The 19,197-nt window shown below is 30.3% G+C and overlaps 2 protein-coding genes across 5 annotated transcripts; one reads left to right on the plus strand and one right to left on the minus strand.

Annotated features, from left to right (window-relative positions):
- The first annotated feature begins 1,224 nt into the window (after positions 1-1,224).
- Positions 1,225-9,913, plus strand: LOC114179143 (S-adenosyl-L-methionine-dependent methyltransferases superfamily protein). 4 transcript variants are annotated; one of them, XR_014993975.1, is made up of 9 exons: positions 1,225-1,368; positions 1,457-1,637; positions 2,216-2,295; positions 3,453-3,513; positions 3,766-3,881; positions 8,132-8,264; positions 8,782-9,323; positions 9,621-9,715; positions 9,814-9,913. XR_014993975.1 is itself a non-coding variant. In XM_028065375.2 (7 exons), the coding sequence occupies exons 1-7, from the start codon at positions 1,281-1,283 to the stop codon at positions 9,062-9,064; spliced, it is 942 nt and encodes a 313-aa protein (XP_027921176.2). In that variant the 5' UTR covers positions 1,225-1,280; the 3' UTR covers positions 9,065-9,913. The 4 variants fall into 4 exon arrangements, 1 of the variants encoding a protein (XP_027921176.2); XR_003603434.2 differs by having other exon boundaries at positions 8,782-9,715; XR_003603435.2 differs by having other exon boundaries at positions 9,621-9,913.
- Positions 9,914-16,675: 6,762 nt separating this feature from the next.
- LOC114176961 (thaumatin-like protein 1) lies at positions 16,676-18,051 on the minus strand. Its single transcript, XM_028062163.2, has 3 exons — positions 17,853-18,051; positions 17,078-17,747; positions 16,676-16,992 (listed from the first exon to the last, which is right to left on the minus strand). Exons 1-3 carry the CDS (start codon positions 17,914-17,916, stop codon positions 16,815-16,817), a joined length of 912 nt encoding a protein of 303 aa, XP_027917964.1. The 5' UTR covers positions 17,917-18,051; the 3' UTR covers positions 16,676-16,814.
- Between the last annotated feature and the right edge of the window lie 1,146 nt (positions 18,052-19,197).

Consider the following 19,197-nt stretch of genomic DNA (forward strand, 5'->3'; position numbering starts at 1 on the left):
ATATTTATGTGTAAATAGAAAACTCATATTAAATACAAGGGAATAAGAGAATTATTATTTCTTTGTTATTCTAGAGGAAAGAAAACATATTCTATATTTTTTACATTATTTGTAATAAACAAAGAATCAAATCTTCAAACATGGTTCAAGAAAGTTTTCGAGTTAATTTTTTAATTATATAGGATGAATAACCCATCATGAATAAATTATTATTTCAAACATTTGATTGAACTTAAATATATTATGAAAATTCAAAATTGAGTCAATAATGAAATATCAATCGTTGGTAAAAATATTATTTTGAAAGGTGATTCAAACTTTTCGTATTTCAAATTAAAATAAATATATTTAAAAATAATATATTAAAATATTTAATAAAAATATTAATTTTAATAAAAATAATCATAATATTATATAAAAGTTAAATTTGATCTAAATTTAGAGCGCATGAAATTGAAAAGTTTTAAAAAATTTTGTAACTAAAATCAAATCAAATTAACATACAAGAGAATCAAACTGAAATTCATAAAATAATTTGACATATGTCACAATAAATTGACACGTGGCACACTATAGATATAACACATGACATAACTATGTTTTAAAAAAAATAAAACTTTTAAAAAAAATTTTAAAAAATAAAAAAACTTTAAAAAAATGAGAAGTGTGCACCTACTTAATGGTGTTACTTAAATGTAGACCTAATTGAGACTAATAAAAATAGGAAGATTAAATTGAAATTTTGGTATAAAAACGAGAACTAACTGAGAGTATTTATGATGTAGTGAATCAATTCATGAATAATAAATTACTTACTGTGTATTTAGTTATGGGGCAAAATGATATAGAATTTGTTAGAATTGATTTTCTAACACATAATCAATATGTGTTTGGTTTCCAAAACCAATTAAAGAGTAAAAAAAGTAAAAAAATTCACATTAATTAGTTACTTCTGTCCTAGAATCAATTATTTAACATTGAACCAAACACACACTTAACACGTTTACAAATTTTAAACTTTTCACAAAATTGGAATTTAAACACTACAAAAGCCGATTAAATTGCAAGACATATCAAAGAAATTATTTATTAAAATTTTAACATTGGAAATAAAAATATAAATAAATAACTTAAATCATATAAACTTAATAATTTTTTTATTTAATTTCATAAAGAATAACTATATTTTAATTATGCTTTTACAAATACTAGTTGGATCAAGGAAGGAGAAAGTAGATAAAAATGGCCCTCACCCCTTCTGAGAAAAACAAAAAGCTGCCATGGACAACGCAGCGAACGTCAGAGCTTCTTTGAGATGGAAAATTCTTCGCCGCGCGCTTCTCTCACGCTCCTCTCCGCCAGACTCAGGTAATCTCATTTTCGCAGGTATCCAATTTCAACCTTTTCGTTGCCAAAATGCTTCTTTTACTAATCGAAATTTTCGTTTTCTTTGCAGAAGAACAATCTCAAATTATTATTAAGCGCATTTCGAGAAGGACCAGCCATGGATTCAACTTGATACCCTCGCATGTAATCGACGACGAACGTGACTCGAACAAACGCGACGGTTCTTCCACCAGAGATGCTCGCGTTTGTTACACTTTACTCATCCCTGACGCTCCTCAACTCTTTCTGACGTTAGTTTGCTATTTTCCTTTTCCATTTTGGTTTTCAATCTCGTGTTCATGTTCCGATTGGGAAAATTTTCTGTTTTTTTACTTAAAAACTATAATGTTTAGCAAAAGAAACTGAAGTAAATGACAATTGTACGTTTCGTCAATTTTCGGCAGTTTCCGCTAATCAGAATGCTTGTTTTCCATGCATTGCTTCAGAACCAATAGGTTAGCCATTAGGAAAAAATAGTTTTTAGTAAGTTATGTGGAAACGGATCTACTTTGAACTGAACTGATTTTGGTTTTCCTATCACCGTACCTTACATGAGAAATGTTATCGAGACGTCTACTATAGGCTGAAATTGGTTGGAAATCAGGAAATATTGTGGGAACCACTCCTTATTTAGTGCGCTTAACTCATGATTTTGTCTTTAATAAAAGAAAAAAGTGTTTGAAGGAGTGTGTAGAAAGTGTTTGCTAACTTACATCTAGTATTAGAAGTAAATGACAATCTCATTTCATGTGGATTTACGGCTTCAACAACTTAGTCGCCTTTGATGATTGTGTTTGCATGATTATGTATTTGTATTTTGTTTATGCAGACAAAGAGTGGACAGCCGTGCTGACCTTGGTGATTTTGAAATATGCAACAGATACAACATTGACAATACTGGGCTTGTTTGTAAGTTTCTTTTATCATTCTCCTTACAACTCACAAGCTGTGCTTCTCAGATTTGAGAGATCGATGATATTTGTTTGTATAAAATATTTTCATTTATGTCAACTGAGATTTTGTGAATAACTCACAATCTTCTGTTGCCAGTGCTGAGAGCAATGTTTTGAATTCATGTTGTAGTTGCAATTTTGTTACAATTGTGACATTGTAGAAAATTGTGGACAAATGTGTCGGCATTTGCAGACGCAGAGACTGCAAAATAGTCGCAACCTGTTTTTTATAACATTGACTAGACGTGTAAGGTTTGATAACACATTTCAGAATAAAGTGAAACATGAGTCACAAGCTCATTGTCAAAGTTTTGTATATTCTATATTGAAGGGAAGTTTTTCTTTTATGACATGAATCAATTTAATTTGGTACTAAAATTTGGTTGAAGGCTTAGAGCATAATATTGTAATTTTAAATAGGTCCCTTTGTCTTGGTAGCTGAGTTGGGAAGATTGGGTGATCAGCTTGCATTTGGTTAGCACGTGATCTTTTTCACCAATGTTCTTTTTTTCTGGTTTGGGGGAAGGGTGGATATCCTATTAGTTACTCATCAAACAGAACTTTGGATATAGTCATGTAGATAAGTTGATTTTTCATTGCATTCATTGGAGGAATGCTAGGACTATGGGAAAGGAGTTAGTTATGACAGTTAAGATACCGATTAGTTTAGTTAAGCAGTTCATGAGTTAACTAAATAGGAGGATATAAGGGGAAATGAGTACTCATTGTCATTTATCAATTGTTCATTTTCTTTGTTAAAGCAAAATCCTTGGAGAGTTTCTCTTCTATTCATGTTCTTTTCATCCTCTTTTATAAAGAACTTCATTTTCTTTCTCATTTCAATTCTTGGTTCCTAACATGAAGCATTATAATTTTCCCAAATGTTTTGATGTAAAAATAATGCCTTTTTTTTAAGTACAGCCTTGGTAAAATACTTTCAGGTGTAAGACTGCATATGTTTATCCATCCTAAACCTTACTAGGTGGGAGCCATGTGCACTGTGTCACCCTTTTTATTAGAAGATATTGACATGATTTTCAATATCTTCAAAATATTGATTCTGTATATTTTCTTTTCACATGCTTATTTATAAATTCGTGTTGTCTTTTGCAGGTAATTGGCCTTCGGAAGATGTTCTTGCTCACTATTGCTTGTCACATGCAGATATATTCAGGTTTGAAAACTGCATAATTTTCTTGAAGATTTCATTTTGTATTTCTTAGCATATTTTAACTGTTATTTCTGCTACTTTTTGCTGGAATAATTTTTTTTGTCATTTGGTATGCATTTAAATTCTTGAAAACTGCGTAATTTTTCCTGAAGATTTCAATGTGTACTGCGTAACACATTTTAACTGTTATTTTTGTTACTTTTTGCTGGTATAATTTTTTTTTTTGTCATTTGGTATGCATTTAAATTCTTTTAGGTCTAAAAAGGTTATTGAGCTTGGTTCTGGCTATGGCTTGGCTGGATTTGTTATTGCAGCTGCTACAGGGGCATCCGAGGTTGTAATCACAGATGGAAATCCACAAGTAGTTGATTGTATCCTTTTGGTATAGTTTTGTAGGAGAATTAATTGTATTATTTCAGAGTTCAATATCTTTGCCAAAAATAGATGTGAAGAATGGTTTCATAGTGCCTTTTGGCTACTAATTTAAACAAATTTCCTCTTTCCTTTTAAACTTTTCTTCATAAACTAAGGGTCAGATGTCTTCTATATGTAAATTGAATTTGATAATACCTTTGATGCAATCATTAGTTGACTCGTTTCTTCCCTAAACCTTGTTTTAATTCATTTTGTAAGGGTTTATTGACTGCATTGTGATGTCTTCCTTTATCATGGTAAGAGGTATTAATGCTGTACCAGAGAGTGGGAGTTGACTAATTAGGTGACTTTGGTTGCAATTTTTTGATATTTTGTTGTGCTCTTCCTACTCATGACAATGGAAGTAATTAGATATTGTAAAAGCAAAGCTAGTATGTCACAACCTGGACAGGTTGGAAAAGTGATAGAAAACTTGGTGAGAGTTTCCTCATTCCTGCTGTTAATTGCTATCTTAATTTTTTTCTTAGCCAAAAGTTTGTTTTATACTAAGAGTAGTGATTAGCTTCTCGTTTCCTTTTGATTAGGGATGAGGAACTCTTTTCTAGGATGGGTACAAACAGATGTTTTTCTTTGCTGTAGAAAACAACATTTTGGATTTTAGTAATAATGACTATGACTTTATAGTATAATAACTATTAAATGGCTCATTTGAATGCTGACCCATGGTTCTTTTTGCCCAAGAAGTTGTGAGAAGTGTTCCAATAGATGGAAGAATAGAAGTGGAAGTAAGTATAAGAAGAGGAAAGATGTGCCAGGGATGAAGGAAGTCAAGGAACTTATTTATTCAATGCAGCATCTGTTCATAGATGAAAGGCTGCAAGAGGTAGAGAAGACCTGGGAACACGATAGAACATTAGGGATGGGAAGTGCAAAACGCACAACCTTCTAAAGACAGAAGCAATGAAGTAAACAAAATAGAAATGGCTAGTGTTTTGCCAGTTCGATTACTTTGTTAGTTTTTAACTATTTAATTCTACAATTTGAAGTTTATGCATAGTAATAGTTGAAAATATGAAATATTATTAACTATTGATTAGTGTAGTGTTTTCACCTTTTTATAGAGGATAATTACATCAGATGAAAAAAGGAAACTTATCCTGAAAAGGAAAGAAGTATAACAGTAATAAATTACCTAAATATAAGCTGAACTAAAATGGTAACAGAGTAATCATACTGAAAATAGTATGATTACAAGCTGTATAGGGAAACACATTAACTGCACAATCAAACCTATTAGCATTACTATTTCAGAGGATCAAATATAGATTTTATCCTCTTTTGACATCCTGTCAATACTCCCCCTGAAGCTGGCTTGAAGCTATCCTCCATGCACAACTGGTTATATTCTTAGGGTATTTCTTGGGTAATACTTTGGTTAAGATATCTATTGATTGTTCTGCAGTGGGAACATAACTAATACAAATTTGTCCCTTTTCTATCATGTAGGACTGGGTTGTGCGTAATAACGGCACTCATGGAGAATTGGAAACCTTCAATTCTTGTTGAACTTTTTCCACCCACAACTCCTCAAAATCCACATCTCTAAACTCCGCTTTTGCATTGTTTCTTGCTACAACACTTTGCTTCAATTCTCTAGCTGTGGAATAGCACAACAAATCTGCAATACTTATTACCCACAACCTAGTCCTACATGATAGGACCACACATGTCATCAACATGGAGTTTTCAGCATCCTAGATGGGATACTGAGATCATTATTGTTGAGCATGGGTCGCTCACTAGTGAGGTATCCAAGCTTTCATGATTGTACATTTCACAGATTGGGATTGATAGGTTCACGAAAACAGAGACAATAATAACACTCAGAGATGAATAAAAGTAGGCAAGGATTTTATTAGAAGCTGAATTTCTAAAGAAAACGAAAGAGGATACACTGAGGGAGACAATCCAATTGCCTTCCCAGCCCAACCCAAGTTCCTCACCAAAAAAATTCCCCCCTTCACGTATGGCTCCCCAACACAATAAGAAGGTCTGACACTCTCAGACCTTGCCTCCTATTCACTTTTTCACTCTCTGTGAGCAAGGCAGAACCGTTGCACTGAATCATTGGAAATATCTCGTGGTCCCCACGTTATGGGTTTCCACTTCCTTCTCTTGTAGACATTTTGTATATGCCTATTATGGCCCTCGATATTCTCATCTTTATCAGGGATCATTGGAGATAGTTCTACCAATTAAGCCGAAAGGAGGTGATTGGAAAAGAATGACTATTTCCAAAAGGGACCCTTTGCTTCATTTTGGAGGCTGTGGATTTTGATCATTGCTGATGGCTGAGGTCATGGCTGGAAATCAGAGGTGCAAAGGTCGTGCTTTGATACCAAAGTTGAAAATAGGAAATATTATTGACAATTAATATGTGTTGGGTTTCAACCTTTTTTATAAAGGAGAATTACATCAAGTAAAAGAAAGAAACTAAATCCTAGGAAAGAAAATATGCTTAATGAATTACCTAAAAGTAAGCTAAACAAAAATGGTATTAGAGTGACCATACAAAAAATAGTATAATCACTAGCTATATAGGGAAACAAATTATCTACCAATCAATCTTTATTAATAGAAATATTTCAGTGGATCAAATAGATTTAGTTCTCCTTTGTTCTCCGGTCCACACAATCAAACCCTAAATGAATTTTGATATGAATCAATGAACTGACTTATCGTATTATCTTGTACTGTTTAGGAAAAGTTCCTTGCCACATACCTAATCATACCACAAACCATGTAACACGGATAAAAATCTGAAATTCAGAACTGACGCACACACAATCTTATGTACTATTGTGGTCAACTCACAGCTCATGCACACTTAACGTATAATTCAGGTTTTTAAAATTATACTATGTTTGGGAAATTTAGAGTGCAAGAAATTGCCGAAATATATATAATGAAACTGATAACCATTTTAAGTGACTTCAAATTGGATGTTGTTGAATCAAGCGCTTTACCAATATTTCAAAAGCTATAGTTTACTTGACTTCTGTCATAAGATAATTGATGTCACTTATAATAATCTCTCCCTCAACAATTGTTCTATTGGGAATTGGACTTGTGGTCTTAGCTCTAATAATAATTGTTGGATTGAGCACTTACCACTTGGTCAAAAATTATAGTTGATAGTCAAAATGTGTGTAACTCTTTTTACTTAAGAGAGTAGCAATCCAAGTGCTTGTGACTTGGTCTACTTGACCTCTATCACAAGACAATTGATGTCACCTGCAACATATGTTTGCAAGCTCTATTCCTTTGTAGTGAGTATTTGAATGCATTGTTATACTGTCTCATCATGCATCAACCAAAGATTGAAAACTACTTGTGGGATTGTGTCATTGCATTTAAGGATTTTTTTTCAATATCTTGTTCTATAGAGAGATGCATGAAGGAAGAAGCTTGATTACACTCTAGGATTATGCATTCAGGGGAATGGTTGATAACAGTCTACTGTTATACTTCTAGGAGAGCTAGGTCTGGTGCTATAGTTAACATGATCAAAATGATCAGTCCTTCAAGGAGATTGGCCCTCCAGGGGGGAGGTATTTAAAAAGTGGTTAAGCTGGTTATTCATGTATATGATATTTTGGCACATTGCACTTAAGGATCAATAAATAAATGCAGCAGTGAAACCATTTATTGGCCCTGTTTTGATAAAATTTTCAATAATTAGTTGTAGGAAAAGAAAGTAAGAAGATAAAACACTTGTAAGAAAGTCAGTTAAATGACGTATGTTTATTCAACAAGTTAAAATTAACTCATATTTAAACTTTTATTGAGACTTTCTGTTAATTTCTCCTAAAGGTCATTTTAAATCATGTATATGTTAATTTTAATTTGTTAGAGAAACTTAATTCATTTACTATCTTATTTTCTTCTCTCTTTTAAGACCCTATGAAGTTCCAACAACTATCAACGTATAGATTTTTTTCTCAAAGAACCAATGAAGTCTATCGCTTCTACTTCTTGTTATGTTTCAGCGTCCTTTACTTCTTTTCGGGTTGAACACTGATTGTTTAACGTTTCCCACTTTGTACTAAATGTGATGTTTTTTCATAGTAATCAGCACAATATCTAATGCTCTTTCTCTAATTAAATATGCATGCGGCAATATCCGTTTTAGAATGTAATTGATATATTTTCTAGTTGAATAGCATTGCTCTTCCATGACCATCAGATACTCAGCGTAATATTGAAGCCAACTCTGGAGCATTTGGGGATACAGTTGTGAAGTCTATGACTCTTCACTGGAATCAGGAGGATATTACTAATTTAGCGGACACGTTTGATATCATCATTGCGAGTGATTGGTAAGATATTTGATATTTGGACTGCTTCATACTAGATTTGAATGAATTTTCCATCCTTAGATGAAAACATTATACCCGGTTCTTGTGACTGCTTATTGGAAACTGTCATTTCATGTCAATAGCATTTTTCTTAACCTATATAATTTGGATAAAGATCAGAGTCGGACAAAGGATTCAGCGTGAGGTAGTAGTCATAAGACACAATCTCTTATTTATTTGGTTGAAGCTTTTATTTATATATATAATAATCCAATTTTTGCATTCATGTATGTCAGTTGGAAAATGCTGTTACTTTTCTTTGTTTTCTTTTGCTAGCTTTTTATCATTTTCAATTTTTAAAGTTGAATATATGTTTAGATATCTATATTTATTCTTCAAGTGGGGGCAAAAGACAGTTATGTCTTGTACGAAATGCATCAGCAGATTCACATGCATGCAGCTTGACTCGCCTTTTCTTTTGGTCTGTATATGCTAGTGTTATCTTTATATTACGACATTGATTGTGTCACTTTGACAGCACTTTCTTTAAGGATTTCCACAGAGACCTTGCTCGTATTGTCAAACATTTATTATCAAAAGCAGGATCTTCTGAGGCCATATTTTTAAGTCCAAAAAGAGGCAACTCGTTGGACCTGTTCTTGGAGGTGGCCAAGGAAAATGGCTTACGTTTCAGTGTAACGGAGAACTATGACCAAGAAGTCTGGAAACGTCATGAGGGATTCTTGAGTGAAGACAGGGACTCTTGGCCCAGTTATGAGAAAGGTCACAGCTATCCACTCTTAATCAGAATTACCCTTTGAGCTTTCTTTCTTTTACGTATTCTCCTGGGGCCTCTTTCTGTTGTTGGTTGACTCTTAGACAATGTTCAAACCAATTCTGAGACAGGAATTGTCCTGATTCAGACACTAACCGGATTGCATGCTTTCATTGCGTAATACACTATTTTGTTGGTTGGGTCACATCTTCCGTAGTCAGCACTATTCTCATCCACGAAGGCTCAGATGAATTTGTATAGTGTGATTCAGCTCTAAAGTGCAGATTAGATTTTCGGTCCTTAAAGTATCCAAGATAGTTAATCCTTTTATTTTTGGGCTAATCCGCCAAGTCATTGCAACTAAAAGATAAAAAAAAAAGTAATTGAAAGTTCTGCGCCTGATAGATAATAGCGTGTCGGTAATAGTAGTGATTAAAATGTTTGCTCGACTGTGTCCCATTATTGATTAAAAAATGAGAGGTTAGATGAATCATGTGTGGGTTTGTTATGGTTTTATTATCTGTAATGGTATCTAGGATTTGCTATTGGTTTCTGCATGTGACTTTTGACAGAAAAAAAAAGCTTCCTTATCTTGGTTGAAGCATCACAGATGCAAGTGTAAAGCTTTAAGATGAGCAGTCCATTTGAGTGAAGAAAGCAACTCCACCAGTTGAATGAAGCTGCACTGTGTCAAAAGGTAGCAATTGGTTCAATTAAACTACAATTTAATCTAACAAGTGGATTCGAGGTTACTTTTCTCTTCTAACAGTAATGGGATATGCTTTGTCTTTGTAGTGAGATTTGTGTATGTACACCACAGGGATTCTTAGCCATTACGGAAACAACAATTAGTATTAATTCCCATTTATTGCGTTCTCGATTGGACTTGACTGAATGTCCCTTCTCAATTTCCTACTGCTTCTTAAAAAGGAATGATCTTGTACAAAAAACAAAGGGTGGGACTAGAGACAACCTCAAGACAGTTTCAGAGTCGGTTAGAATGGTTTATGGTAGATAAGTCCTATATTTAATCAGGTTTTTTTTAGTTCCTGTAAAACAAGGATGTTTCAATTTTCATTTTTAAAAGATAAAATAAAAATAAATTATTGTCCCTTTTATTTCTAAAATGAGATATTCTTTACCTTTCATAAAGTTAAGTAATCATTCCAAAAAAATGCAGTTACAAGAATAAAAGTCGTTTTCTTTTAAAAATTTGTTAAAATCTATGAAATATGTTTCAAGTCTCTTAGAGGTTTGGATATATCTTTGTTCAACACATTCCTTGATATGCAAGACTAAGTGGGCACATGTTGATGACCCGGTAACATGTAGAACATTGATAATCAGACAACCTAAGAATAGGATTAGGTTGTTTAAGAAATTTTACATCCCACTTTTAAAGTTACACATTACATACAAACCTCCATAAACACTTAAACAGATATCCTCTATACATATTTGTAACCATACCAGTATTTTGTAAATTAATATTTTGGTTGAATTTTAACAATGTGGTAAAATTGAAATTACGTGAAAGTTTTAGGGCGAAATGATTGAATGAGTGTGATACTTGTACTCTTAAGAAATTTATCCTAAAAATGTATTTAAGTTATAAAATATCTTAATTGTATATATTATTAGATTACTAGATTTTGTTCCGATGACATTATAAAGACTTTGTTTAATAATATATATATATATATATATATATATATATATATATATATATATATGTATGTATGTATGTATTCATTATTTTAAAAATGCTTTAAAATCTTAATCCAATAAAGCCCAACAATTTAGTTATTAGCATATATCAAGATTCTAGAACTTATGTTTTTTTCAAGAGTTATAACTTTAGGTTATGTTCTTTGAGAGGTTATGCATAATAAAGAGAGAGGGTTGTTCACACTATCTTTCGGTGTACAACTAAATATTTAAGAAAAAGTTGAAATTGGAAAGGAAACCAACAAAAAGAAATGGACTTTAATTGTCCTCTTATTTCTGGCCTAAAAGCCTACCTATAAAAGTGTGTTTATTTCTTAACTTTGTACTATATTGAGCATCATCTTTTACACAAACCCCACATTCATAAAAAAATCAATGGAACTTATACATGCAAACCCCAACTTCTTCATCACTGGAATGGTAATTTTTTTTTTTCAAAAAGAGAAGTTAACTACAAACTACATTCATGTCTGAAATTGCATATTTGTTTCCTTTCTAGATATATAACTACATTTATGTCTGAAATGTTCCCACATAGAACATAGAAAGCACTCCAAGCTAAAGCATTTCTCCATCATCTTTCATCTCATGCACATTTCACCAATAGAATGCCAAAGAATAAAAAGTTTTGGGATGTGTTGATTAGGCAAATTTGTTAAAGTAAGACATATAATGTACAAAAAAAAAAAAGAGAGAGAGAGGGAATATTTACATGCAAATAAAATTGAAGATGATGATGATGATGATAGTGATCCAATTGCAATATATGTGGGATCAATAAGTGTTAAATTAATCTGACGTATATTTGACTTTATCTATAATCATAACTTTATCTCTCAAAATAGTGTGCATTTGAAAGTAGCTTACTAATGAAGAAGTAGGAACAAGAATTTTCTTTATCACCATGCTATTCAATTTTCAATTTTCATTTTTTATGGGATTCAGTTTGTCAATTCTTGTTGATATACCAAACTTCATGACATCAAAATTTGTCCTCATTCAATTATAGAATCATTTTTGGCATGTTATTGACCCTTGTTTGCTGAGCAAAGAAAGATATGTTTTCTCTTTTTCTTTTTATCGAATTTTCTTTTATCTTTCTTTTCATTTCTAATTACATGCTATTGTCACCTTTTATTTTCTTTTCTTCCTTCTACCTAAAAAAAGACATCTATACTCTTTTTTCCCCGTTTTGTTATTCAATCGACTTAAACTATTTACAACAATATGAATAGAATTTAGAATATATACCTAAAGTCATTGGTTCAATATCTAGATCTTATAAAACTAACATTAAAAAAATAATGATGACAAATTTTAAGATCTTAGATCTTAAATAAAATCTTAAGTGAATAAAAATAATTATTTTTTCCATTAAGAAATAGGTTTTGTTTTATAGAAATACTTCACAATAATATATGTTTTAATGTTTTTTATATTGTGTAAATATCATATCATTAATGAAGTCTTATAATACCCTTACATTTGAAGAAAAGTAAAGATATGATCTTAAAAATAATATGGCACAATATAACTAAAAATAAATAAATCAAATCTTATAATATAATAAAACAAAAAATAAAAATAAAAAACTAAAAATATAATAATAAAAATTCAATATATTGTCACGTTACACCATTAAAGGAATGTTAACGTCAATTTAACGAATGAGCTAATATTGCATAATTTTAAACGATATTAAAACTCAATTGAGAAAAAAAATATTAAAAAATAATTGAATAATTGTCTTTAATATAAAGACCAAAGTATTAATTAAATCTATTTTTTAAATATATAAACTTTAAAGAAGGTTGAAAAATGATAACATAGTATCATTATAAGAATTTTTATAATTATCAATGAATTTTTATTTAAATTTGTCGATAAATCAAAATTATTGTCGAATTTTTTCTTTAATAACTAAACTATTGTTAGACTTTATAATAAATTAAGCGGCGAATTTTTTACCAAGTCTAATGAGATTTTTTATATATTAAGGGGAGATGGATGATAAAATGAAGGGAAGAAGAAAATGATGAGGAGGAAGAAAAGAAAGAGAAACTAGAGTTGTGGTGATAGTAGAGGCGCGATGACGTGACAGCGTTGGAAAGACACGAAGATGTGACGACAATGACAATCGAAATTGGAGGAAGAGTAAGAAGAGGAGGAAATGGATGAGGAGGAAGAAGGAGATGATGATGATGATGAGAAGACGTAGAAAAAAAAGAAAAAAAAATATTAACTTGATAAATATAAATTTATTTTGTATATTAACTTAATAACATTATAATAACATTATAACTTATTAACTATTTTTTTTTAATTTAAATAAGTACTCATTATAAAAGAGTTATTTAATCTTTTATTATTTTATTATTTTAGTAACTACTTTTTCGATAACTAATTATTACTTACAAATAATTATTTACAATAAAAAATTATATTTTAAAATTATCATTTTAGTAACTAATTTTTTGAATTCTAACTCATTATAAAAAAAAGTTATTTAATCTTTTATCATTTAAGTAACCACTTCTTCGATAACTAATTATTACTTACACAATTTTACTTATAATACTTTTTATTTCAAGAATTAGAATTTATTTTATCTATAATTATATCTATGATTATATACACCTTTTGTTTTTTCAATTTTATTCTTTTAATTAGTACTTTTAAAATTTAAATAATTCATACATATCTAAAAATGCTGCCATTACACAATGATATAATTTTTTTTATCTTGCATCTAGATGTCTATAAAATAAATGGGTCAAGTTAAAAAAAAAAAACTTCACAGATGACAAATGAATGTTCATTGTTATACTCTAATCTAATTACCCAAAATAAACCACTTACTTTTTATCTTTGATTTGAATCAAAACAAACCAATAAAAACTAATATTCACTAGTTTGGATATTCAACTTTACTCTCGAACTATACCATAAATTTTTTTATTATTTATTTTGCCTTTATTATTCTTTTAAATTTTGATTTTTGATTGGATTGGTAAATGAAAAGTTTATATATATATATATATATATATATAGTTTAATACTTTAAATTTTCATTATTAAGATAAACTTATGTAAAAAAAAAAAAATTATGTCTTCAACCGAACTTTCTAACTCTTTCATGGTGTGTTAGTTCGATCTATGTAATTGAATAATTTTGTATAGGAAAATGATACATCGAAAAAAAATCGACAAATTAATAAATAAAGTAAAAAATACTATTTTTATTACTTATTTTTATTAAAAAATAAAAAATTAATCTATTTTAATCCTATTTATAGAAAGTTTGTCAATTTTGTCAATTTTTTTTTTCAAAACCTCATTTTCCTTTTGTATAATATGTAGATGGGTCAAAATAATACCTAACGTCGAATCTAATGACGTAGTTGACCTAAAGAGAAGTTTGATTGGTCCTTCGGATTTATATGATATTTTCAATTCATTAGTCACTTAATTATTTGCCCTAAATCAGTTTCAAAACTTTAAAGGAGAACATATATGATGTGACTTAATCAACAATCAGAATTTACAAATTATAACTACATTATTTAATCTATATTTAGTAGTGGTGGATGACATCAATCATTTGATTACTTTCCTTTATGAAAAATATTTTTTATCCATTTTTTTATTTATTTTAGTATATGTTTAAAGAATGGGTATTTTTATTTAAGTTTTTATTAAAAAATTAGTTTTTTTATTAAATATTTAAATTATTTTTTTAATCTTAGAATAAATATTTTATTGTTTGATTTTATGATGAAGAGATAATTACTCTCATCTTTCTTTTTAATTTTGTTTTTGTTAGTATGTTTGGTACTCTTACATTTGTAGTAATGATTTATGCTTTTCTCTTATATTGTGGTATCTATATTTTCTAAAACGATTTAATTTAATTTTGCATATTAATATTAATATCGTTTATAGAATAATGAGCTCATATTTTTAATGTCCAATCCAAAAATAAAATGATAGAAATGATATTAAATGTTGACCTAAGTTTTTAAAAAATTTTAATGAGTAAAAAATAAATAAAAAAAAGACATTGAATTATTAATAAAAAGGGAAAAATATAATTAAGCTTTTTTTTCATCTTTAAGATGAAAAAAGTGAGTTAACTAATAAATTAGAAGATATTAATAAGAGAATAAAGAAATTTATCATTGAGTAGAAGATAATAAGACAAATATCAAAATGATACTATTCAATTGCGAACAAAATCAAATAACAAAATACTTAAATAAAAATAAGATTATATTTTAAACAAAAGAATGATTTTTTTTTAATAAAAATTCAATTAAAAGTATTCTTTAAAAAAACCACATAAGTGAATATAGGTATTCATATACACTTTACATTTATAATTGATTTCTTCTATTTTTTTTCTTTATTGATAGTTATTTTATTTGTTTAAATGCATCTTAATGGAGATGAAAATATGATATGGACATAAAAGGAAAAAAAATAGTTTTTTGACATTCACTATTTTATCAACATTCATTTAACAAGTACATCTTATAAAAAAATTATATTAAAATAATAATAATAATAATAATAAATAAAATATCATAATAAAATAATAATTTATTTAGTTGTAATTTGAGTATAATAGAAAAATAATGGTGTCAAACCATATATTTTCCTGGCTTTTGAATTTGTATAATTGTTTTATCTTTTAGTCTTTTATTGTTGTTTACCATTATATGAATATTGAATATAATGAAATATTGTTAATGATTATTTTATTAATATTATATATTTATAAGTATAAATTTTATGTTTTTTATATATTTTAATATTGCTTTTATGTTTTATTCTTTACTTATTGTAAATAGTAAATTATTATTTTTAATAGTTTATACTTAAAAAGGAATTTTTAATTATTTAATAAAGTCATTAGCATACTTACAAAATTCAAGATGAGCAAGAGTTTGTCATTCCACATAATAGATTAAGATATTCATGTTTTGCAAATAAGTGGAGATAATTGGATCCCCACTATGAAACAATTTTTCTAAAAATCTTCATTCTCTACATAAATATACATTACTTTGTGATTTTCCATGATAAAGCTCCACTTATTTTGAAACGGGTAATATATAATATAGTAATATAAACAAAGATACTGAATTTACTCCTTCTATCAATCCACCCATTCTAAGAAAATTAATTAATTTAATTATTAATATTAAATTTAAATTTATTAGTAATTTGTATGGTTGTTTAAAAATTACCTTAAATAGAACCTCAATTTCTGACCTGTTGCTTTTGGTCACCTAAGAAGTGAAAAGAATCTAGGTTTTGACTTCCTTTGTTGTTACATTTTTCACAAAAGTATTTGAAAACACATTATTCTAACAATAACTAATTATAATATCCTTCAACGTTTTTACACACTCATCTAATCAACCAGCTTTCCACATTCATCGATTATTGAGTACGTTAACATGCATCACAGCAAGAATCGGTGTTCATATTAACCACACCATTCTTTTCAAAAATTCTCTTCATTGATAGCATAGTGATTAAATACTTTATTTCGCACGTAGTAGATAAATTTATGTTTAATCACTAACCAAACAAATACACATTAGGAATGATTTTCACATTCCAATCTCTTATTTCAACTGATGCATTACTTAAAAATGGAAGTAACAGGTATTTCCATGAGGCATGACATGAGTGGTGCATGTGTGACCTTTTATCTTTTGATTCTTTTCTTTCTTTGTGAATGTGTTTCTGGTAATTCGTTACCAAGAGTGAGTCAGAAAAATGATAATCGACCTCAACTCCTACGTAATACTCCCACTACTACCATTTAATTTAAATCATCACTTTTCTCACATGTGGGCTGTCACTTTCATTTTGGAATCAACACCAACCAGACCAAAAAATAAAAAATGACACAACAAAATTATTAAAATGTTTGTAATTTACATGGATTTCAACAATCATCATGTATTTATACACCGATTAATATTGATCCTAGTTGCGTGTGTGTCCCTTAAAGAAGGAAGATATCGTTCTGAAAGGGACAGAGAGAGAGAGAGAGTCTATGAGACTAAATAGGAAAGAATGAAAGTGACAGAAAGAAAAAATGCAGAGTTGGAAGGTGAAAATGGTGTGGTTATGGTGGAGTCCCCTGTAGCCAAATTCGCTATCCATGAAGTAGTAGCTACTGCTGCCTGTTCCACTGATGATCCTGGCCCCGATTCCATCAAAGACTTCAAACTGCAAAATCCCAAATTTCATTTTTCATAACTCGCTTTTTAAACTTTTTTTCGATTATGAGAGGACTGTGAAATAGTAGTAGTACCTTGGAGAAGAAGAGGGACAAAATGTCACAGTGTAATCCGCGCCGGTGCACGTAAAAGTGCTGGTAGCATCATCAAACGCGTAGCTATAAGATTTCGGGCACGCGTTCTTAAAAATCTCCGAGTACATCGAAGGCGCGCACGCCGCCGGTGAATCAAACGCGCCGCTGCAGCAAAACTCCGGTTTCCCGAACGCGCGACACGCGCTCTGGCACGCGTCGCCGCCTTCCACCCTCAGCTCCGCCGGGCACCGTCGGTTCAGGTCCGCCCCGCAACCGGTGGTGGCGCACGAGCCGGAGCCGCCGCTGGATTCCACCATCATCGGGAGGTTGTAGCCGTCGACGAGGCTCACGTCGTAGTAGTCCGGAGACCCGGACCCGAGCGTGAACTCGGCGAGTGTGGCCGGCGGCGTGGCGCCGTTGCCGTTGCAGAGTACCTCACCGGAGCCGCAGTCGCCGGTGACGCAGGTTCCGTGGCCCGAGTCGTCGAACTGGCAACCGGTTCTGCCCCAGAAACGCCCCGACCAACCCGGTGGCGCGTCGAAGGTGCGCGTGCTTCCCCTTTTGAGCTCGAAACCTGATGTTCCGAGGTCTGGCTTTCCTAGAATCCCTGGCCACACTGTATGGTCGCACTTGTTGACGAATGTGAATGTTGTCGCTGAAACTGCCACCCCTGCATCATGCCGCAAATGTTGCGAAAACAGAGCAACCTTTGTCAGATAATTTACATATTGAAAACTAATGCAACCATTTACTTAATTTGAAATGGCATGTGTACCTATGAAAGCATGGATAAGTAGGAATACGATGGATTGATGAGATGAATGTGAGAAGGGATACATGGTTGGATTTAGAACAAAATGGGGTGATGGCAATGCTAGAAACTAAAAAAGTGAAGAAGAATGTGTAAGTGGTTAAGTGTTATGTTATGATCACTCTCTTTTGTGTGTTGAAAGAGCCAAGAAGGAATGGAGTTGGGGGAATCTTAATGCTAGCTCATGGGTTCATATATATATATATAAGATGAACGAAGGGAAAAGGTGACATGAACTTTCCATCTCACCTACCCATCTTTATGTTTATTTGCTATTTTTCTCATCTTTCTGTTTATTTCTTAATTTTTGTATTAGTTAGTGGCTTCACGTTATAGTGAGAGAAATAACTTCTATTATAAAAGTATAACCCAATTGGGGTATTAGATAAAGTGACATGATCATTTAATTAGTAAAAACAGTTATAAAATCTATCTATCTGCCTAAGAACTGAAAACTAATAAAATCGATCTAATTATAAAGTATTTAACAGCGTATTATTCTATAAAAATAACTATAGATATAATATGTTTATTTTTTAGCATCATATAATAGTGAAATTATATTATAATATTAAAAATCAAACTCAGTTAGATCATTGTGATAATGAGTGTGATTTTAAAATAAAAGAAGTTAAACAGTTGGTGTTAGTTAAAAAAGTATGGTGATTGTAAATGGGTTGGTAGTGGATGAGGTTACTAAATATGGTCATAGTTGTTGAAGTGACTTGTATACCCCATGTTTCCATACACACACGGTTAGGTATTCCAATGAGCCACTAAACTTTTCTTAAGTGCCTTTTATTCTACAAAATTATATCTAATTCAAATTTGGCTTAAAGTGTGATCATTTATGTTTAAATATGCTATTTTATAAATACCTTTATAGTAACAATTAATTTAAATTTGCATTCAAAATAAAAATTTTACTTCTTTCACTAAAAGTTAATTTTAAAGTTTTAAAGTTTTTTTTTTTCTAAAACAGATACACATTCATTAGGCATATCTCACACTAAAATAACTATCAGTAATATGTTATCACTTATCTTTCCATATAACTTTTACATTTTCAGTTACTATTGCATTCGTGTTTATATTATTTTTTCTGGGAACTCTTTTCCTATGACTATTTTCTGAAAACTCTTATTATTTCATCTTTATTATTATTTTTTTTAAACTCTTACTACGTTTTTGTGAAAAAAATTATACACAGAAATTGAATTTTACTTTCTATTATTTTATTATTTTGTTTTACATTTAAAGACTTATTTTTCTCTTTAAAGGATGTTATATATATATATATATATATATA

This window comes from Vigna unguiculata, chromosome 3 (genome assembly GCF_037176805.1).
Source record: "Vigna unguiculata cultivar grain cowpea cultivar isolate G323 ecotype 2 chromosome 3, ASM3717680v1, whole genome shotgun sequence".
Classification (NCBI taxonomy): Eukaryota; Viridiplantae; Streptophyta; class Magnoliopsida; order Fabales; family Fabaceae; genus Vigna; species Vigna unguiculata.